General features: G+C 44.7%; 1 protein-coding gene across 3 annotated transcripts in view; it reads right to left on the reverse strand.

Moving 5' to 3' along the window:
• The window catches only part of DIAPH2 (diaphanous related formin 2), a 1,729,654-nt gene that overhangs the window by 1,272,877 nt on the left and 432,672 nt on the right, over positions 1-24,105 (reverse strand). For all 3 annotated transcript variants that reach the window (XM_077286525.1, XM_077286526.1, XM_077286527.1), the window contains exon 14: positions 16,057-16,175. In XM_077286525.1, the coding sequence (XP_077142640.1) occupies positions 16,057-16,175 (119 nt within the window). The remainder of the gene's footprint in view (positions 1-16,056; positions 16,176-24,105) is intronic.

Consider the following 24,105-nt stretch of genomic DNA (forward strand, 5'->3'; position numbering starts at 1 on the left):
AAGCTTCTCACAATAGTTGGTCAGAATTTGGGCCCATTAATCCTGACAAAACTGGTGTAACTGATCCCGGTGTGTAGGTCCCTTGCTCGCTCTGGCCTTTTCAGCGTTGCCCATACATTTTCCATAGGATTTAGATCAGCGCTTTGTGATGGAAACTCGAAAACATTGACTTTGTGATCCTTAAAGGGAGGGTGCCGTGATTTTAGTTTTTGTATTAATAATTATTGATTATACAATCAATTATTTTTAATACAAAAGTAAATGTACCTCTTTCATACTTTTTTATTTATTCACTTTTACATTCACCACTGGAGGCCGCCATTTTCATTAGTGTGGGTGTAAGTGTCTGGGCACGACACTTGCACACCTCACTTACGGCAGCCATGTACATAGGAGCCAACGGTCGGGCTCCGACCGCATCTCCTGCCTCTCAGCTGTGACTTGGCCACGCCCACTGAGCTGCCACGTCACAGCTGTGAGAGGAGATCGCGGCCATTTTGTTTATTTCCCTCTGCCATCGCACACACAGCTCAGTGCGTGCGATGGCAGAAGCTGCTGCTGGGAGAAGCTGCTGCCGAGGGTCCAGGGTAAGTATCTGCAGCGAGGAGCTGTGATTGCAGCCTGTACTTAGTATTACATTACAGGCTGCAATCACTGCCGACCTGTTCAGAGCACAGCAGGGAGATCGTCGCACTGCTCTGCCCTGAACATGACTCAGCACTTCCTGGTAGAGGAAAGAAGGTAAGTACAGGGTTTTCATTTTCTTATGCATCTACCACTGCTACCAGCCCCTATATACCACCTAGCACTGCCTGCCTGCCTCTGTATACCACTGCCTGCCTGCCTCTGTATACCACTGCCTGCCTCTGTATACCACTGCCTGCCTCTGTATACCACTGCCTGCCTGCCTCTGTATACCACTGCCTGCCTCTGTATACCACTGCCTGCCTGCCTCTGTATACCACTGCCTGCCTCTGTATACCACTGCCTGCCTCTGTATACCACTGTCTGCCTGCCTCTGTATACCACTGCTACCTGCCTGCCTGCCTCTGTATACCACTGTCTGCCTGCCTCTGTATACCACTGCCTGCCTCTGTATACCACTGCCTGCCTCTGTATACCACTGCCTGCCTCTGTATACCACTGCTACCTGCCTGCCTGCCTCTGTATACCACTGTCTGCCTGCCTCTGTATACCACTGCCTGCCTGCCTCTGTATACCACTGCCTGCCTGCCTCTGTATACCACTATCTGCCTCTATATACCACTGCTACCTGCCTCTATATACACCTACCACTGCTACCTCTGTCCTGGGTAGCTAATCCTGTCCCGTGTACTGTGTCCTCAGCAGTCAGTATCACACAGGACAGGATTAGATACACGGCTCAGCAGTCGGTATCACACAGGACAGGATTAGATACACGGCTCAGCAGTCGGTATCACACAGGACAGGATTAGATACATGGCTCAGCAGTCGGTATCACACATGACAGGATTAGATACACGGCTCAGCAGTCGGTATCACACAGGACAGGATTAGATACACGTCTCAGCTGTCGGTATCACACAGGACAGGATTAGATACACGGCTCAGCTGTCGGTATCACACAGGACAGGATTAGATACACGGCTCAGCAGTCAGTATCTAATCCTCTCCTATGCACTCCTCTCCCCCCTGGTGTCTTTCCCCAATGTGGTTTATTATTTTTGTTGTGGGAGATGAGGGAGTAGAGGATTACGCATTCGGTATGGTTTAAAAAAGATTAATAAAGGACTTTATTCTGGCCGAGTCTTTATTTACAATACAACTATAGGATTATGTTGTGAATTCTGTTTGTGGGCTCCCCCGGTGGTGTTTTATGGTATTGCCACTTATTTGCCTTCTTCTATCCTTGATCACCTGTTGACACCCATTAGGGGAGTTTCCTATTTAAGGCTGCTTGGCTGCTGGTCCGATGCCGGCCAACAATGTATCAGTAGCATTCTGTTGCATTCTCCTGCCTCAAGTTCCAGTTCAGCTAAGTTGAATTTTGTTCCTAGTTAATGCTATTTTTTGTCCAGCTATCTGCAATGTGACTCTCTGCAGCTGGAAGCTCTCGTGGACTGAAATTGCCACTCCAGTGGCATGAGTTGTCACTGGAGTTTTAAAGTAATTTCAGGATGGTGTTTTTGAGTAGTGTTTTGAAGTTGACCGTGAAGTAACTCTTTCCTGTACTTCTGCTATCTAGTAAGCGGACCTCACTGTGCTAAATCTGCTGTTCATCCTACGTATGTCTTTTCCTCTTGACTCACCGTCAATATTTGTGGGGGCCTGCTATCTCCTTTTGGGGTTCATCTCTGGAGGTAAGGCAGGCCTGTATATTCCTCTGATAGGGGTAGTTAGATCTCCGGCTGGCGCGTGGTGTCTAGGGCATCGTAGGAAACACTCCCCGGCTACTTCCAGTGTTGTGTCAGGTTCAGGTCACGGTCACTTTAGTTTCCATCACCCGAGAGCTAGTCCGTTTGTTATTTTTGATTTCCCTGCCATTGGGAAAATCATAACAGTTTGGCCGGCCACATGTGTTAAAACTATGCACTTAAGCAGGAAAGGATATGAAAAGGTTTTTTTTTTCCTTCTGTGTTTGGAAAGTGCACCTTAGTGCTTATTTGTACTCCTTGCTTAAACTGCAGTCTTCAGCCTTTTTTTTTTTCTCCTCTCCTCTTAATCTTTGAATGGCTTTGGTTACACCTGTTTGAATCATGGATCCACAGAGTTTGGTTGCAGGTCTGAATAACCTGGCTACAAAGGTCCAGAACTTACAAGATTTTGTTATACGTGCTCCAATGTCTGAACCTAAGATCCCTATGCCTGAATTTTTTACCGGAGACAGATCCCGTTTTTTGAATTTCAGAGAGAATTGTAAATTGTTTTTGTCTCTGAAATCTCACTCTGCTGGTGATCCTGCGCAACAGGTTAAAATTGTTATTTCTCTATTGCGGGGTGACCCACAAAGTTGGGCATTTGCATTGTCGCCAGGGGATCCTGCGTTATTAAATGTAGATGCGTTTTTTCTGGCTTTGGGGTTGCTTTATGAAGAACCTAATTTAGAGATTTTGGCTGAGAAAGCCTTGATAGCTCTTTCCCAAGGGCAAGATGAAGCTGAGATATACTGCCAGAAATTTCGTAAATGGTCGGTACTTACTAAATGGAATGAGTGCGCTCTAGCAGCTAATTTCAGAGAAGGTTTCTCTGATGCCGTGAAGGATGTCATGGTGGGGTTCCCTGTGCCTACAGGTCTGAATGATGCCATGAAATTGGCTATCCAGATTGATCGGCGTTTACGGGAGCGCAAATCTGTGCACCATATGGCGGTATCTTCTGAGCAAAAATCTGTGCACCATATGGCGGTATCTTTTGAGCAAAAACCTGTGCACCATATGGCGGTATCTTCTGAGCAAAAACCTGTGCATCATTTGGCGGTGACCTCTGAAAAGGCACCAGAGCATATGCAATGCGATAGTGTATTGTCTAGAGGCGAACGACAGAATTACAGGCGCAAAAATGGGTTGTGCTTCTATTGTGGAGATCCAGCTCATGTTATATCAGCATGCTCTAAACGCATAAAGAAGGTTGATAAAAAGGTTGATAAATCTTTTTCTATGGGTACCTTGCAGTCTAAATTTCTTTTGTCCGTGACATTGATTTGTACTTTATCATCTGTTACTGTGGATGCTTATGTGGATTCTGGCGCCGCTCTGAGTCTCATGGATTGGTCCTTTGCCAAGCGTTGTGGGTTTGATTTAGAGCCTCTGGAGGTTTCTATTCCCTTAAAGGGTATTGATTCTACACCTTTGGCTAGCAATAAACCACAATATTGGACACAAGTGACTATGCATCTTTCCCCAGACCATCAGGAGATTATTCGTTTCCTTGTGTTATATAATCTACATGACGTATTAGTACTTGGATTACCATGGTTACAAATTCATAATCCAGTCTTGGACTGGAGATCAATGTCTGTGCTGAGTTGGGGATGTCGGGGGATTCATGGGAATGCACCTTTGGTTCCCATTTCTGCATCTACTCCCTCTGAGATCCCAGCATTTCTGTCAGATTTTTATGATGTCTTTCAGGAGCCTAAAACTGATTCTCTCCCCCCTCACAGAGAGTGTGACTGCGCTATTGAGTTGATTCCCGGTAGTAAATTTCCTAAGGGTCGCTTGTTTAATTTGTCTGTACCTGAACATACTGCTATGCGGGAGTATATCAGAGAATCTTTAGAAAAGGGTCATATTCGCCCCTCTTTGTCTCCATTGGGGGCAGGGTTTTTCTTTGTGGGTAAAAAGGATGGTTCATTGAGACCTTGTATCGACTATCGACTTCTGAATAAGATTACTGTTAAATACCAGTACCCGTTACCTTTACTGACTGATCTTTTTGCTCGCATAAAGGGGGCGAAGTGGTTCACTAAGATCGATCTACGTGGTGCGTATAATTTGGTGCGGATTAAGCAGGGGGATGAGTGGAAGACCGCATTTAATACGCCTGAAGGCCATTTTGAGTATTTGGTAATGCCTTTCGGTCTCGCGAATGCCCCTTCCGTTTTTCAGTCCTTTATGCACGATATTTTCCGTGAATATCTGGATAAATTTATGATTGTGTATTTGGATGATATTTTGATTTTTTCGGAGGACTGGGAATCTCATGTTCAACAGGTCAGGAGAGTTTTTCAGGTTTTACGAGCTAATTCTCTATTTGTGAAGGGCTCAAAGTGTATTTTTGGGGTTCAGAGAATTTCCTTTCTGGGATATATTTTTTCCCCTTCATCTATGGAGATGGACCCTGTTAAGGTTCAGGCTATTTGTGATTGGATACAACCTACTTCTCTAAAGAGTCTTCAGAAATTCTTGGGATTTGCTAATTTCTATCGCCGATTCATAGCGGGTTTTTCTGCCATTGCTAAACCTTTGACTGATTTGACCAAGAAGGGTGCTGATGTTGCTAATTGGTCCTCTGCGGCTGTGGAGGCCTTTCGGGAGCTTAAGCGCCGCTTTTCTTCTGCTCCTGTGTTGCGCCAGCCTGATGTTTCGCTCCCGTTCCAGGTTGAAGTAGATGCTTCCGAGATCGGAGCAGGTGCAGTTTTGTCGCAGAAAGGTCCTGACTGCTCAGTGATGAGACCATGTGCGTTTTTCTCTCGAAAGTTTTCGCCCGCTGAGCGAAATTATGATGTTGGAAATCGGGAGCTCTTGGCCATGAAGTGGGCATTTGAGGAGTGGCGTCATTGGCTTGAGGGTGCTAGACACCAGGTGGTGGTCTTGACTGACCACAAAAATCTAATTTATCTTGAGTCAGCCAGGCGTCTGAATCCTAGACAGGCGCGCTGGTCGTTGTTTTTCTCTCGATTTAACTTTGTGGTCTCATATCTGCCTGGGTCTAAGAATGTGAGGGCGGATGCCCTCTCTAGGAGTTTTGAGCCTGACTCGCCTGGTGATTCCGAACCTACTGGCATCCTGAAGGATGGGGTGATATTGTCAGCTGTCTCCCCAGACCTGCGGCGCTCTTTGCAGGAGTTTCAGGTGGATAGGCCTGATCGCTGTCCGCCTGGTAGACTGTTTGTCCCTGATGACTGGACCAGTAGAGTTATTTCGGAGGTTCACTCTTCCGCGTTGGCAGGTCATCCTGGAATTTTTGGCACCAGGGATCTGGTGTCTAGGTCCTTCTGGTGGCCTTCCTTGTCTCGAGATGTACGTATTTTTGTGCAGTCTTGTGATGTTTGCGCTCGGGCTAAGCCCTGCTGTTCCCGGGCCAGCGGGTTGTTGTTGCCCTTGCCTATTCCTAAGAGGCCTTGGACGCACATCTCTATGGACTTTATTTCTGACCTTCCTGTTTCTCGTAGGATGTCCGTCATCTGGGTGGTGTGTGACCGTTTTTCCAAGATGGTTCACTTGGTACCTTTGCTGTCATGATCTCTGCAGGCAGAGATCATAGCAAGCCTATAGAGGGACAAGCTCTCGGAAGATGGAACTATACTGACCATGAACTAAGCCTGCCGCGCAACTAGAAATAGCCAGGTAGCATTTCCTATTTATCGCTAGATGCCCAGCTCTGGCCTAAGACCTAAATAGCTAGCAGAGGGAAATATAAGACCTGGCTCACCTCTAGAGAAATATTCCAAAGAAGACAGTAGCCCCCCACATATAATGACGGTGAGTTCAGATGAAACAACAAACGCAGCAGGAAAATAGTCTTAGCAAATTTGAGGTCCGCTTACTAGATAGCAGAAGACAGATAGTATACTTTCATGGTCAGCAGAAAAACACTAACAAAACACCATCCAGAGATTACCTTAAACTCTGGCATTAACTCATAACGCCAGAGTAGCAATCCCTGATCAACGAGAGCTTTCCAGACACAGTAACAAAACTTCAGCTGTGAACTGGAACAAATAGGCAAAACAAAACATGGACAAAAGTCCAACTTATCTAGTAGTTGTCTAGAAGCAGGAACAAGCACTGAGAGGCATCAGATAACATTGTTGACCGGCAAGAAACCACCAGAGAAATGAGCTTAAATAGCGACACCCACTACTGATGGAATCAGGTGAAACAGGAAAGAGGATGACAAGTCCAATTCCACAAGCGGCCACCGGGGGAGCCCAGAATCCAAATTCACAACAGTACCCCCCCCTCAAGGAGGGGGCACCGAACCCTCACCAGATCCACCAGGGCGACCAGGATGAGCCCTATGGAAGGCACGAACAAGATCAGAAGCATGAACATCAGATGCATTGACCCAAGAATTATCCTCCTGGCCGTAACCCTTCCAGTTGACCAGATACTGGAGTTTCCGTCTGGAAACACGAGAGTCCAAAATTTTCTCCACAACGTACTCCAACTCACCCTCAACCAACACCGGAGCAGGAGGCTCAACTGAAGGTACAACAGGTACCTCATACCTGCGCAATAACGACCGATGAAAAACGTTATGAATGGAAAAGGACGCAGGGAGGTCCAAACGGAAAGAAACAGGATTAAGAATCTCCAATATTCTATAAGGGCCGATGAACCGAGGTTTAAACTTAGGAGAAGAGACCCTCATAGGGACAAAACGAGAAGACAACCACACTAAATCTCCAACACAAAGCCGAGAACCAACACGACGATGACGGTTGGCAAAACGCTGAGTCTTCTCCTGGGACAACTTCAAATTGTCCATAACCTGCCCCCAGATGTGATGCAATCTCTCCACCACCGCATCCACTCCAGGACAATCCGAGGATTCCACCTGACCGGAGGAAAATCGAGGGTGAAACCCCGAATTACAGAAAAACGGGGACACCAAGGTGGAAGAACTGGCCCGATTATTGAGGGCGAACTCTGCCAATGGCAAAAAAGCAACCCAATCATCCTGGTCAGCAGAGACAAAACACCTCAGATATGTCTCAAGGGTCTGATTAGTCCGCTCGGTCTGGCCATTAGTCTGAGGGTGAAAAGCAGATGAAAAAGACAAATCTATGCCCATCCTAGCACAGAATGCCCGCCAAAATCTAGACACAAATTGGGTACCTCTGTCAGAAACAATATTCTCAGGAATACCGTGCAATCGGACAACATTCTGAAAAAACAGAGGAACCAACTCAGAAGAAGAAGGCAACTTGGGCAGAGGAACCAAATGGACCATTTTAGAGAAACGGTCACAGACCACCCAGATGACAGACATCTTCTGGGAAACAGGCAGATCTGAAATAAAATCCATCGAGATGTGTGTCCAAGGCCTCTTAGGAATAGGCAAGGGCAACAGCAGTCCGCTAGCCCGAGAACTACAAGACTTGACCCGAGCACAAACGTCACATGACTGCACAAAGACTCGCACATCTCGTGACAGAGAAGGCCACCAGAAGGATCTTGCCACCAAATCCCTGGTACCAAAAATTCCGGGATGACCTGCCAATGCAGAAGAATGTACCTCAGAGATGACTCTGCTGGTCCAATCATCCGGAACAAACAGTCTATCAGGCGGACAACGATCCGGTCTATCCGCCTGAAACTCTTGCAAGGACCGCCGCAGATCAGGAGAAACGGCCGACAAAATTACTCCCTCCCTAAGGATACCTGTGGGTTCAGAATTACCAGGAGAGTCCGGGTCAAAACTCCTAGAAAGGGCATCTGCCTTAACATTCTTAGAACCCGGTAGGTATGACACCACAAAATTAAAGCGAGAAAAAAATAAAGACCAGCGCGCCTGTCTAGGATTCAGGCGTCTGGCAGTCTCAAGATAAATCAAATTTTTGTGGTCAGTCAATACCACCACCTGATGCCTAGCCCCCTCGAGCCAATGGCGCCACTCCTCAAACGCCCACTTCATGGCCAAAAGCTCCCGATTCCCAACATCATAATTCCGCTCTGCGGGCGAAAATTTGCGAGAAAAGAAGGCACAAGGCCTAATGACGGAGCAGTCGGAACCTTTCTGCGACAACACCGCCCCAGCTCCGATCTCCGAAGCGTCAACCTCAACCTGAAAAGGCAGATTCACATCAGGCTGACGCAACACAGGGGCAGAGGCAAAACGGCGCTTAAGCTCCTGAAAGGCCTCTACAGCATGAGGGGACCAATTAGCAACATCAGCGCCTTGTCTGGTCAAATCAGTCAGTGGTTTAACGACATCCGAAAAACCAGCAATAAATCGGCGGTAAAAGTTGGCAAAGCCCAAAAATCTCTGAAGACCCTTAAGAGAGGAGGGCTGAGTCCAGTCACAAATAGCTTGCACCTTGACGGGATCCATCTCAATGGAAGAGGGAGAAAAAATATACCCCAAAAAGGAAATTTTCTGGACCCCAAAAACGCACTTAGACCCCTTCACACATAAAGAATTAGACCGCAGAACCTGAAAAACTCTCCTGACCTGCTGGACATGAGAGTCCCAGTCATCAGAAAAAATCAGAATATCATCCAGATATATTATCATAAATTTATCCAGAAAATCGCGGAAAATATCATGCATAAAAGACTGGAAAACTGAAGGGGCATTAGAAAGACCAAAAGGCATGACCAAATACTCAAAGTGGCCCTCGGGCGTATTAAATGCGGTCTTCCACTCATCCCCCTGCCTGATCCGCACCAAATTATACGCCCCACGAAGATCAATTTTAGAGAACCACTTAGCACCCTCTATACGAGCAAACAAATCAGTAAGCAATGGCAATGGGTATTGATACTTAACAGTGATCTTATTCAGAAGCCGATAATCAATACATGGTCTCAAAGAGCCGTCTTTTTTTGAGACAAAGAAAAACCCAGCTCCCAAGGGAGAAGAAGATGGACGAATATGTCCCTTTTCCAAAGACTCCTTTATATATTCCCGCATAGCAGCATGTTCCGGCACAGACAAATTAAACAAACGACCCTTTGGATATTTACAACCCGGTATCAAATCTATGGCACAATCGCACTCACGGTGCGGAGGTAACGACCCAAGCTTGGGTTCGTCAAAGACGTCTTGATAATCAGAGAGGAACTCAGGGACTTCAGAGGGAATGGACGACGAAATAGAAACCAAAGGTACGTCCCCATGAATACCCTTACATCCCCACAATAGAAACACAATCCATTCTTCCGTCTAAAATTCTGTCGCTCGCTCCTGGACAGAATTCTATCACACTGCATACTTTCTGGCGTCTTTTCCATAGACACCGCCAGATGGTGCACCGGTTTGCGCTCCCGCAGACGCCTATCAATCTGAATAGCCATTGTCATGGACTCATTCAGACCTGCAGGCAAAGGGAACCCCACCATAACATCCTTAACGGCATCAGAGAGACCTTCTCTGAAAGTTGCCGCCAAGGCGCACTCATTCCACTGAGTAAGCACAGACCATTTACGGAATTTTTGGCAGAAAACTTCAGCTTCGTCTTGCCCCTGAGATAGTGCCATCAAAGTTTTTTCTGCCTGAAGTTCCAAATGAGGTTCCTCATAAAGCAAGCCCAAGGCCAGAAAAAACGCATCCACATCGCGTAACGCAGGATCCCCTGCTGGCAATGAGAAGGCCCAATCTTGAGGGTCACCCCTGAGCAAGGAAATAACAATCCTAACCTGCTGAGCAGGGTCTCCAGCTGAACGAGACTTCAGGGACAAATAAAGCTTACAATTATTTCGGAAATTCTGGAAGCTAGCTCTATTCCCTGTGAAGAACTCCGGCAAAGGAATTCTCGGCTCAGATACCGGAGCATGTACCACAAAATCTTGTAAATTTTGTACTTTCGTGATGAGATTATTCAAACCCGCAGTTACACTCTGGAGATCCATTATTGTCAGGTGCACACAGAGCATACAGAGATTAGGAGGAGAGAGAGAAAAAAGACTGCAGCAAGGCAGACTGGAGGAAAAAAAAAAAAAAAAAAAAAAAATTCCAGCAGACTTCTTATAACTCTCCTTTCTCAACCTGGGTCTTTAACACTTTATTGGCCGGTCAAACTGTCATGATCTCTGCAGGCAGAGATCATAGCAAGCCTATAGAGGGACAAGCTCTCGGAAGATGGAACTATACTGACCATGAACTAAGCCTGCCGCGCAACTAGAAATAGCCAGGTAGCATTTCCTATTTATCGCTAGATGCCCAGCTCTGGCCTAAGACCTAAATAGCTAGCAGAGGGAAATATAAGACCTGGCTCACCTCTAGAGAAATATTCCAAAGAAGACAGTAGCCCCCCACATATAATGACGGTGAGTTCAGATGAAACAACAAACGCAGCAGGAAAATAGTCTTAGCAAATTTGAGGTCCGCTTACTAGATAGCAGAAGACAGATAGTATACTTTCATGGTCAGCAGAAAAACACTAACAAAACACCATCCAGAGATTACCTTAAACTCTGGCATTAACTCATAACGCCAGAGTAGCAATCCCTGATCAACGAGAGCTTTCCAGACACAGTAACAAAACTTCAGCTGTGAACTGGAACAAATAGGCAAAACAAAACATGGACAAAAGTCCAACTTATCTAGTAGTTGTCTAGAAGCAGGAACAAGCACTGAGAGGCATCAGATAACATTGTTGACCGGCAAGAAACCACCAGAGAAATGAGCTTAAATAGCGACACCCACTACTGATGGAATCAGGTGAAACAGGAAAGAGGATGACAAGTCCAATTCCACAAGCGGCCACCGGGGGAGCCCAGAATCCAAATTCACAACACTTTGCCCAAATTGCCCTCCTCCTCTGAGCTGGTCCCTCTATTTTTTCAGAATGTTGTGCGTTTGCATGGTATTCCTGAGAATATAGTTTCTGACAGGGGTACTCAGTTTGTGTCTAGATTTTGGCGGGCGTTCTGTGCCAGGATGGGCATCGACTTGTCGTTTTCATCTGCATTCCATCCTCAGACTAATGGCCAGACTGAGCGTACTAATCAGACCTTGGAGACTTACTTGAGGTGTTTTGTGTCCGCTGATCAGGACGATTGGCTTGATTTTTTGCCATTGGCAGAGTTTGCCCTTAACAATCGGGCCAGTTCTGCCACTTTGGTTTCTCCATTTTTTTGTAATTCAGGGTTTCACCCTCGCTTTTCGTCCGGTCAATTGGAATCTTCGGATTGTCCTGGAGTAGATGCTGTGGTTGATAGAATGCATCAGATTTGGGGACAGGTTGTGGACAATCTGAAGTTGTCCCAGGAGAAGACTCAACAGTTCACTAATCGTCATCGGCGTGTCGGTCCTCGTCTTTGTGTTGGGGACCTGGTTTGGTTGTCTTCTCGATTTGTTCCTATGAAGGTCTCGTCTCCTAAGTTTAAGCCTCGGTTTATCGGCCCTTATAGGATTCTGGAGGTTCTCAATCCTGTGTCCTTTCGTTTGGACCTCCCAGCATCTTTTACTATTCATAATGTTTTTCATCGGTCATTATTGCGGAGGTATGAGGTGCCGGTTGTTCCGTCTGCTGATCCTCCTGCTCCTGTGCTGGTTGAGGGTGAGTTGGAGTATGTGGTAGAAAAGATCTTGGACTCCCGTGTTTCCAGACGGAAACTTCAGTATCTGGTTAAGTGGAAAGGCTATGGTCAGGAGGATAATTCTTGGGTGACAGCATCTGATGTTCATGCTCCTGATTTGGTTCGTGCATTCCATAGTGCTCATCCAGATCGCCCTGGTGGTTCTGGTGATGGTTCGGTGCCCCCTCCTTAAGGGGGGGGTACTGTTGTGAATTCTGTTTGTGGGCTCCCCCGGTGGTGTTTTATGGTATTGCCACTTATTTGCCTTCTTCTATCCTTGATCACCTGTTGACACCCATTAGGGGAGTTTCCTATTTAAGGCTGCTTGGCTGCTGGTCCGATGCCGGCCAACAATGTATCAGTAGCATTCTGTTGCATTCTCCTGCCTCAAGTTCCAGTTCAGCTAAGTTGAATTTTGTTCCTAGTTAATGCTATTTTTTGTCCAGCTATCTGCAATGTGACTCTCTGCAGCTGGAAGCTCTCGTGGACTGAAATTGCCACTCCAGTGGCATGAGTTGTCACTGGAGTTTTAAAGTAATTTCAGGATGGTGTTTTTGAGTAGTGTTTTGAAGTTGACCGTGAAGTAACTCTTTCCTGTACTTCTGCTATCTAGTAAGCGGACCTCACTGTGCTAAATCTGCTGTTCATCCTACGTATGTCTTTTCCTCTTGACTCACCGTCAATATTTGTGGGGGCCTGCTATCTCCTTTTGGGGTTCATCTCTGGAGGTAAGGCAGGCCTGTATATTCCTCTGATAGGGGTAGTTAGATCTCCGGCTGGCGCGTGGTGTCTAGGGCATCGTAGGAAACACTCCCCGGCTACTTCCAGTGTTGTGTCAGGTTCAGGTCACGGTCACTTTAGTTTCCATCACCCGAGAGCTAGTCCGTTTGTTATTTTTGATTTCCCTGCCATTGGGAAAATCATAACAGGATTAGTAATGGATGGGTGCCTTATAGACGCCTCTCCATTACTAAGCCGTAGGCTTGATGTCACCGGACAATATGGAGGTGACATTAACCCCACAAATATGAACCCCACTTGCTACCGCTACAGGGTAAGTGGAAATTGCCAGGCAAAGCGCCAGAAAAGGCGCATGTAAAAGGCGGCTGAGAGCTGATGTTTTTAGCCTGGGGGGGGGGACAGTATCCATGGCCCCTTCCTAGGCTATTAATGTCAGCCCGCAGCTGTCTGCATAATATTTCATGGTTATTAATTATAAGGGGGCCCCACGTCTTTTTTTGGGGGGTGTCCCCCATTTTAATAGCCAGTAAAGGCTATAAGTATACAGTTGCGAGCGTGTGAGTGTGAGCACACCCTCCCACCCACAGACCAGTACACTGCTGTCCTGAAATACTGTGCTCCTGTCACCCTGCTCCTTCCACCATACGTCTCTCACCTCGTCCCTAGAGCAGCACAATACCACATGGATCACGTATAATGCCGATATATATATATATCACATATACTCCCATAAAGACCACACATTATGCCGGGATATTATAATATATATATAATATCACACATTATGCCGCCAAGTATTGTGTGATCTATGTGACGGTATTATATGTGATCTATATGGCAATATTATGTTTGCTCAGTGTTGTGGAATGATGTAAAAACTATATGACGGTGGTATATGAGAACTATATTGTGGGATTATGTGTGATCTATGTGGAAGTACTAGGTGAGAATTATATGGCGGTATTATTTGTGATCTATATGGTGGTATGTGAGAACTGTATGACAGTATTGTGTGATCTATTTGATAGTATTGTGTGTGATGTATATGGCGGTATTATGTGTGATCTATATGGTGGCATTATGTGAGAACACTATGGCAGTATTATCTTCAGAAAGCGGACCCGTTCTATGGTGGTTCTGGCTGAGCACCTGCACGTGGGTCTGGGGTAATAGAGGGGGCAGCATGACCTTCAGTTAGGTGCAGTCAGGGCTAGTGAGGCAGCTGAAGAGAGGGGTCTCATTTTTATCGTTACTATATGGCTACATTTCCTTCCCAGCGTCACCCCGTACTTCGCCTGACGTCTCACTTTCACACATCGCCAGGACAGGATGGAGAAGACAGGATCTGAGGAGGGGAATGGGGTCTGCATGCAAAGTCTGGATCAGAACAGGCCATCAATCCACAGAAATGTTTCCTGGATTTCTGTGGAGCAGACGGTCCATCCATGTGTATAAAAGACAGCGCTCTATGTACAATCCCTGGCTGCTCCGCGCACTGAACATGGTGCCCCCCATAGACCAGCACACTGCTCTCCTGAAATAGTCTGTGCTGCTGTCACCCTGCTCCCTCCACCACATATCTCCCAGAATCCTTGCTGCCTGCCATCCTCGGTGACTATCTACTTGTCAGTATAAGGCTGCCATCACACTAGCAGTATTTGGTCAGTATTTTACCTCAGTATTTGTAAGCAAAAACCAGGAGTGGGTGATAACTGCAGAAGTGGTGCATATGTTTCTATTATACTTTTCCTCTATTTGTTCCACTCCTGGTTTTGGCTTACAAATACTGAGGTAAAATACTGACCAAATACTGCTAGTGTGACGGCAGCCTTACTCTGCAGTCACCAACAAAATGGCTGCTCACTGGGTTCCTGAATATCATCCTCTTATCCCTTAGCAGACACCCAGAAGGGGAGGAGAGGAGACATCACACACGTCAGCAGACTCCGCCCATAATTACTGCAGTGCAGTAATGTGAGCTAGTTGTACACTAGGTTTTTCTGAAATTTCAGCAGCTGCTCCCCCTAGTGTTTAAAAGTGGAAATTCCAAAACTTTTCAAATTATTTTTCATATTTTACTAAATTATAAACAAATGAAAATATTTTTTAAGAAAATTTAAACATTAATTCTTTACATTTTTACAATTGCTGTAAAAAAATTTTTTTTATGGCACCTTCCCTTTAAGCCACGTTTCACCATTTTGGCAGTATGCTTCGGGTCGTTGTCCATTTGGAAGATCCATTTCTGCCACAAGCTTGAACTTCCTGACTGATGTCTTGAGATGTTGCTTCAGTATTGCCACATAATCTTCTTTTCTCATGATGCCAATGTTTCATTGTTGGGATAGTGTTCTTAGGCTTCCAAGCTTCTCCCTTTTTCCTCCAAATGTAATGATAATCATTATGCCCAAAAAGTTAAATTTTAGTTTCATCAGACCACAGGAAATGTCTCCAAAAATTAAGGTCTGTGTTCCTGTGTGCAATTGCAAACAATCTGGCTTTTTTTTCTGGAATAATGGCTTCTTCCTGGCAGAGTGGCCTTTCAGCCCATGTTGATACAGTACTCGTTTCACTGTGGATATTGACACAATCTTACCAGCTTTGGCCATCATCTTCACAAGGTCTTTTGCTTTTGTCCTTGGGTTGACATGCACAACTCGGACCAAAGCACGTTCATCTCTGGGACACAGAACCCGTCTCCTTCCTGAGCGGTATGATGGATAGACATGCCCATCTTGTTTGTACTTGCATATAATTGTTTGTACAGATGAACGAGGCACCTTCAGGTATCTTGAAATTGAACCCAATGATGAATCAGACTTGTGCAAGTCCACAATTATCTTCCTGATATCTTGGCTGATTTCTTTAGACTTTCCCATGATGCTACACAAATAAGTAATGTGTTTCAGGTGTGCATTAAAATACATCCACAGGTGTGTCTCTAATAAACTCAGATGTTGCCAAAAAACCTATCAGAAGCTTTTAAACACACAACATCATCATATGGTAAATAAATGGCAGTAAATAATAAAATGCCTTCAAATATTCTCTCTCTCTCGTTATTCTGGAATTTGGCAAATATTAATAATTATGGCAATCCTAATTGACGTAAAACGGGAAAGGTTTATTCTGATTTAATGTCAGATATTGAGAAAAACCTGAAGATGTGTCTTCATATATAGTGGATGGAAACTTCTAGTTACAACTGTATAATACTACCTCAGAAGTGAATTTTATACTCATCCATTTTTACTGCAGGAATTGATTCACAGGCTGATGTTTGCTGAGCACAGGCTGCCACAAACAGCGCCCGTCCTCTGCTGGCACCGGCAGAGAATCCGCTAATATCAGACATCGTTCTCACCTACGAGATGAGTGAAATCCACGTCCAGACGTCCCTTGTATTTGAAGTCGGGATCCATTCCGCCACATTGTAACACGATTTGTCCGACACATTCATCTATGACTTTATAGTACTGCGGCCTGAGAAATAGTATTAAATGGTTATCAGGTGTGATAATCCCGCGTACATGTCATTCACAAGGACGTCATAGGGTAGGATAATCCAACACACGTCATACACAGGGACGTCAGAGGGTTAAGATAATCCACATACATATCATACACATGGACGTTATCAGGTGGGATAGTCACGCATACATGTCATACACATGGACATTATCAGGTGGGATAGTCACGCATATACAGTACAGACCAAAATTTTGGACACACCTTCTCATTTAAAGATTTTTCTGTATTTTCATGACTATGAAAATTGTACATTCACACTGAAGGCATCAAAACTATGAATTAACACATGTGGAATTATATACTTAACAAAAAAGTGTGAAACAACTGAAATTATATCTTCTATTCTAGGTTTTTCAAAGTAGCCACCTTTTGCTTTGATGACTGCTTTGCACACTCTTGGCATTCTCTTGATGAGCTTCAAGAGGTAGTCACCAGAAATGGTTTTCACTTCACAGGTGTGCCCTGTCAGGTTTAATAAGTGGGATTTCTTGCCTTATAAATGGGGTTGGGACCATCAGTTGTGTTGTACAGAAGTCTGGTGGATACACAGCTGATAGTCCTACTGAATAGACTGTTAGAATTTGTATTATGGCAAGAAAAAAGAAGCTAAGTAAAGAAAAATTAGTGGCCATCATTACTTTAAGAAATGAAGGTCAGTCAGTCCGAAAAATTGGTAAAACTTTGAAAGTGTCCCCAAGTGCAGTGGCAAAAACCATCAAGCGCTACAAAGAAACTGGGCCACATGAGGACCACCCCAGGAAAGGAAGACCAAGAGTCACCTCTGCTTCTGAGGATAAGTTTATCTGAGTCACCAGCCTCAGAAATCGCAGGTTACCAGCAACTCAGATTAGAGACCAGGTCAATGCCACACAGAGTTCTAGCAGCAGACACATCTCTACAACAACTGTTAAGAGGAGACTCTGTGCAGCAGGCCTTCATGGTAAAATAGCTGCTAGGAAATCACTACTAAGGACAGGCAACAAGCAGAAGAGACTTGTTTGGGCTAAAGAACACAAGGAATGGACATTAGACCAGTGGAAATCTGTGCTTTGGTCTGATGAGTCCAAATTTGAGATCTTTGGCTCCAACCACCGTGTCTTTGTGCGACGCAGAAAAGGTGAACGGATGGACTCTACATGCCTAGTTCCCACCGTGAAGCAAGGAGGAGGAGGTGTGATGGTGTGGGGGTGCTTTGCTGGTGACACTGTTGGGGATTTATTCAAAATTGAAGGCACACTGAACCAGCATGGCTACCACAGCATCTTGCAGCGGCATGCTATTCCATCCGGTTTGCGTTTAGTTGGACAATAATTTATTGTTCAACAGGACAATGACCCCAAACACACATCCAAGCTGTGTAAGGGCTATTTGACCAAGAAGGAGAGTGATGGGGTGCTACGCCAGATGACCTGGCCTCCACAGTCACCAGACCGGAACCCAATCGAGATGGTTTGGGGTGAGCTGGACCGCAGAGTGAAGGCAAAAGGGCCAACAAGTGCTAAGCATCTCTGGGAACTCCTTCAAGATTGTTGGAAGACCATTCCCGGTGACTACCTCTTGAAGCTCATCAAGAGAATGCCAAGAGTGTGCAAAGAAGTCATCAAAGCTAAAGATGGCTACTTTGAAGAACCTAGAATATAAGACACAATTTCAGTTGCTTCACACTTTTTTGTTAAGTATATAATTCCACATGTGTTAATTCATAGTTTTGATGCTTTCAGGGTGAATTTACAATTTTCATAGTCATGAAAATACAGAAAAATCTTTAAATGAGAAGGTGTGTCTAACTTTAGGTCTGTACTGTATGTCATACACATGGACATTATCGGGTGGGATAGTCACGCATACATGTCATACACATAGACGTTATCAGGTGGGATAGTCACACATACATGTCATACACAGGGATGGCATCAGGTGGGACAATCTTGCATATATGTTGTGGAGACATGGGGGGTCATCGGGTGCCTTGGCACGCTAACCAAAGCTGCATGGACCAGGGATCATCCCACCGAATGCCCATTCTCCTTTCACCTCTGGTGCTTTGTATCCCTGGATCTTTTGGGTGTCTGGAGGTATTGGCTGAATCTATGAACGTCTATTATCTTTTTATAGTTAACCAATGTCCTTCAAGTCAGAATTCATAGGTAAAGAGGAAGAATGGTGATGACATCAACTCCCATTGTTTAATTATGTAATCTTATTTACATACTTTTTCCTCCTCTGTTTTGCAAGTCAACAAACTAGCTGGCCTGGACAATGTGTAAACAACATATCAGCAAACATCATTGTTCCATGACCCTTTATCTCTAGTTGTCTAGGATAAGAGCACATTATGTTACATCAAAGTCAACTTAGTCAGTATTACAGGCTTATACAAACAAAAGTCTGTGTTTTTTGGACCAAACAGAAAAACACATAAATTCTAAAGTCAACATCTATATATGCTGATTTTGCTGAAAATATAGAGACACACATTAGCTCTTGCTGGACCAAAGGGAAAACTAGATTTAAATTCCAGCAGAACCAGAACTGACACAAATCCCTTAATTATTTGTGACATGTGCTCACGTCTTTCACACACCCGTGGACCTGATGAGATTTCCAAGGTAAAGACGCTGATGTTTTTTTTTCTGAAGAATCTTCCATTATGTTTTTCTGTCATTTGTGCAGTGGCTCCGCTGCCGGTGTCTTTTAACTGCATCTAAACTCTAAAGAGCCTGAAATGCCTGAAACAACTAAGCTGAAACGACTGATACAAGAAACCTGAAATGCCTGGAACAACAAGCCTGAAAAGCCTGAAATAGCCAGCCTGAAACGCCTCAAACAACGAGCCTGAAACGTGTGATACAATGAGCCTGAAATGCCTGATTCAATGAATCTGAAATCTTCCATGATGTTGTTCTGTCACTTGTGCAGTGGCTCCGCTGCCAATGTCTTTTCACTGCATCTAAACTCTAAATAGCGAGCAGCTTCCAAGAGATAGCCACCTGATACAACGAGCCTGAAATGCCTGAAGCAACTAGGCAGAAACGACTCATACAAGGAGCCTGAAATGCCTGAAACAACAAGTCTGAAAAGCCTGAAACAGCGAACCTGAAATGCCTGAAACGTGTGATACAATGAGCCTGAAACGCCTGATACAATGAGTCTGAAATCTTTCATGACGTTTGTAGTGATATATGCATAGGTATATACTGTATGTGTGTAGGGAAATATGTATAGGTTTATATGTGTAACCAGCAGTAGTTTAACATCTGCCCTGAAGCTGCAGGCCTGACAAAGGTCACAACATATGCATCTTGGGAAGGCAGTCTATTGTCTCTAATCTTGACAGGGGGTCTGGCTGGGAACCAGGAAGAAGGGGAAACATTTCACACCTTTTAGCTCTTTTGAAGGGAGATGTCAATTACAGCCTGACACTATCTATCTGTGAGAACCTTTAGGCAAAGAGTGTTCAGAGGAAAATAATATATTCATTGGGGGAGCAGCCGTGGCCCAATCAAAAACAAGCAATTATAATATTAACCTGAGAGGCTGGTCTAGAAATTTGACCTCCAGAGTAACTCTATAAATTAGGCTTGTATACGTACAAAGTTGTTCACAGATTGAGGGGCCGCCAAGCTGATGTGTTCCAGTCCATATTGACCCCCCTCCTCAGGGAACAGAAGCAGACTACAAAGTAAGCTATTTCTGTAAGTTATCTCCTGTTTATTTTATAATTGTTTTGCATATTTGTATGTCTTTTTATTACCATATTTTTATACCTTTTTCTTTATTGTAGGCACTGTACCTTTATGTATTAAAGCATAAAACTTTAAGAAGTTGAACCTTGTATGTTCTAAAGAATCCATAGCCTTGAGTGTTTGATCCTTATGATTGGCAGACAGTAGTAGTAATATTTCCGGGACTCATCGCCTGTGTGTTCGGTGAGTGGTGGCAGCGTGTATGAGCGAGTGTGTGGCCTGGGTCATTGTGTGATTCATGCTCCCACAGAGGTTGAATGCTGGACTGAGAGAGGGGAAATAGATTAACCCTTGCAGGCGCAACCCCAAGTCGCGTGCTGAGAAGTGGGTACGTGACAAATTGGTGGGAGCACGTTGGGATCCGTGACAGCGCTTTTCTGTCATTTGTGCTGTGGCTCCGCTACCGGTGTCTTTTCACTGCATCTAAACTATAAATAGTGACCAGATTCCAAGAGATAGGCACCTGATATGAAAAGCCTGAAACGTGTGATAGAACAAGCCTGAAACGCCTGAAACAACAACCGTGAAATGCCTAATACAATGAGCCTGAATCGCCTGATACAAAGAGCCTGAAACGCCTGATACAACAACCTTGAAATGCTTGATACAATGAGCATGAAACACCTAATACAACAACCCTGAAACTCCTGAAACAACAAGTCTGAAATGCCTGAAACAACAACTGTGAATCACCTGATACAATGAGCCTGAAACGCCTGATACAACGACCCTGAAATGCCTGATACAATGAGCCTGAAACACCTGAAACAACAAGTCTGAAATGCCTGAAACAACAACCGTGAAACGCTTGATACAATGAGCCTGAATCACCTAATACAAAGAGCCTGAAACGCCTGAAGCAAGGACCCTGAAATGCCGGATACAACGAGCCTTAAACGCCTAAAACAACGACCCTGAAACGCTTGATACAATGAGCGTGAAATGCCTGAAATAACAACCCTGAAACACCTGAAAACAACTAACCTGAAATGTCTGATGCAACAACCCTGAAACAACTGATACAAAGAGCCTGAAAAGCTTGATACGAGCCTGAAATGCCTGAAGCAACGAACTTGAAACACCTGAAACAACATGTCTGAAACGCCTGAAACAACAACCATGAAACGCCTGATACAATGAGCCTGAATTGCCTGACAAAAAAAACCTGAAATACCTTGACACAACAAGCCTGAAACGACTGAAACAATAACCGAGAAACACCTGATACAATGACCTTGAAATGCTAGATACAAGGGGTCTGAAATCTTCCATGATGTTTTTCGCCATTTGTGCGGTGGCTACACTGACGGTGTCTTTTAACAGTATCTAAACTTTAAATAGCGAGCAGCTTCCAAGAGATAGCCACTTGATTCGAGCCTTAAGTGCATGAAATGAGCCTGAAATGCCTGAAACAACAAGCCCGAAATGCCTAAAACAATGAGACTGAAACGTGTGATACAACGAGCCTGAAATGCCTGATACAATGGCAGTGAAATGCCTGATACAATGAGTCTGAAATCTTCTATGATGCTTTACCGTCATTTGTGCGGAGGCTCAGCTGCCGGTGTATTTTAACTGCATCTAAACTACAAATAGTGAGCAGCTTCCAAGAGATAGCCATCGTATACAACGAGCCTGAAGTGCATGAAACAATGAGCCTGGATTGCCTGACACAATGAGCCTGAAACTCCCGAAAAAAAACAAGTCTGAAACGCTTGGAAAAACAAGCCTGAAATGCCTGAAACAACAAACCTGAAACAATAAGCTTGAAATGCCTGATATAATGATCTTGAAACACCTGATAAAATGACCCTGAAACGCCTGATACAAAGAGCTTGAATCACCTGATACAACAAGCCTGAAACGACTGACACAACGAGTTTGAAATGCCTGATACAATGACCTTGAAATGCCTGATACAACGAGCTTGAAACACCTGAAACAATAAGCCTGAAACAACGAATCTGAAACATTGAGTCTGAAACGCCTGATACGAGCCTGAAACGTCTGATACAAAGAGCCTGAAATGCCTGATACAATGAGCCTAAAACGCCTGATACAATGAGTCTGAAATATCTGTTACAACAAGGCTGAAACGCCTGATACAAGCAGCCTGAAAACTCTGAAACAACAAGCCTGAAAATCCTGAAACAACAAGCTTGAAAAGCCTGAAACACCTGATACAACGACCCTGAAATGAATGGTGCAACAACCCTGAAACAACGAACCTGAAACAATAAGCCTGAAACGCCTGATACAACGAGTCTGAAATGCCTCATACAAAGAGTCTGAAATGCCTGATAGAAGGAGCTTGAAACTCCTAATACAATGATCCTGAATTACCTGAAACAGCAAGCCTGAAAAACCTGAAATAATAAGCCTGAAATGCCTGATACAATGAGTCTGAAATGCCTGAAACAACGAGATAGAAATGCATGATACAACAAGCCTAAAACGCCTGACACAATGAGATGGAAACGCCTGAAACAGCAAGCCTGAAAAGCCTGAAACAGCCCGATACCAGCCTGAAATGCCTGATACAATGAGCTTGAAACGCCTGAAACAACAAGCCTGAAAAGTCTGAAACAATAAACCTGAAATGCCTGATACAATGATTCTGAATCGCCTGATACAACGAGTCTGAATCGCCTGATACAACGAGCCTGAAATGTCTGATACAACGAGCCTGAAACGCCTGATAAAGCGACCCTGAAATGCCTGATAGAACAAGCCTAATAAGCCTGATACAATGAGTCTGAAATGCCTGATACAACAAGGCTGAAATGCCTGATAAAAGGAGCCTGAAAAGTCTGAAACAACAAGCCTGAAAAGCCTGAAACAACAAGCCTGAAACGCCTGATACGACCCTGAAACACATGGTACAACAACCCTGAAACAACGAACCTGAAACAATAAGCCTGAAACACCTGATATAATGAGTCTGAAACGCCTGACACAAAGACCCTGAAACGTCTAATACAAGTCTGAAACGCCTGATACAACGAGTCTGGTAACTGTTATGGCCTGGTGGTTACGGAGCAGTACTGAGATGACCTGGTGGGTAAGACCAATCATGGACAAGCTCAGCGGAGGTGGCAGCTCCACCGACAGTAATCACTGTTATGACCTAGTGATTACGGAGCAGAACTGAAATGACCTGGTGGGTAAAACAAATAAAGTACTAGCTCTGGGAAGGTGGTAGCTTTACTGACCGCAATCCCTACTCCTAACACCAACACTAGAAATAGCCGTAGAGCGTGCCTATCTCTGCCTAGACGCCTCTTCACAGCCTAAGAACTAGCTACCCCTGAAGATGGAAACGGAAAACTATCTCGCCTCAGAGAAACCCCCAAAGGAAAGATAGCCCCCCACAAATATTGACGGTGAGTGGAGAGGGAAATGACAAACTCAGAAATGAAACTAGATTTAGCAAAGGAGGCCAAAACTATCTAAATAGACAGAGATACAAAAGGCTACTGTGCGGTCAGTATAAAAACTAAAAGTCCACGCAGAGTTTACAAAAAATAACCTCCACACCGACTCACGGTGTGGAGGAGCAAATCTGCGACCCCAGAGCTTCCAACTAGCCGGAATAATTCATAATGACAAGCTGGACAAAAGAGAAATAACTTAAACTGAACAGAAGGTCATAAGCAGGGAAACACCCAAAAACTAGCAGAACTTATCTTAAGCTGAAATGGACTGGCCAACAGAGAACTTCCAGGAAAGGACTGAATCCACAGGAAGAAACATTGACAGCTGGCATCAACTACAGCCTAAAGCCCAGTTAAATAACAAGGCCAGGGCACCGATTAGTAAAAGCAGCTGCTAAGTTCCACTTGAAACCACCAGAGGGAGCCCAAGAGCAGAACTCCCAAAAATACCATTCATGACCACAGGATGGAGCCCAAGAACGGAATTCACAACAGGTAACACCTAATATGAGTCTGAAATGATGGATACAATGACCCTGAATCACCTGAAATAACAAGCCTGAAAAGCCTGAAAGAATAAGCCCGAAAAGCCTGATAAAATGACACTGAAATGCCTGATACAATGAGTCTGAAATGCCTGAAACAACTAAATGGAAACGCATGATACAACGAGCCTAAAACGCCTGACACAACAAGGCTGAA

The sequence above is a fragment of the Ranitomeya variabilis genome, chromosome 2, assembly GCF_051348905.1.
Source record: "Ranitomeya variabilis isolate aRanVar5 chromosome 2, aRanVar5.hap1, whole genome shotgun sequence".
NCBI classification, from domain to species: Eukaryota; Metazoa; Chordata; class Amphibia; order Anura; family Dendrobatidae; genus Ranitomeya; species Ranitomeya variabilis.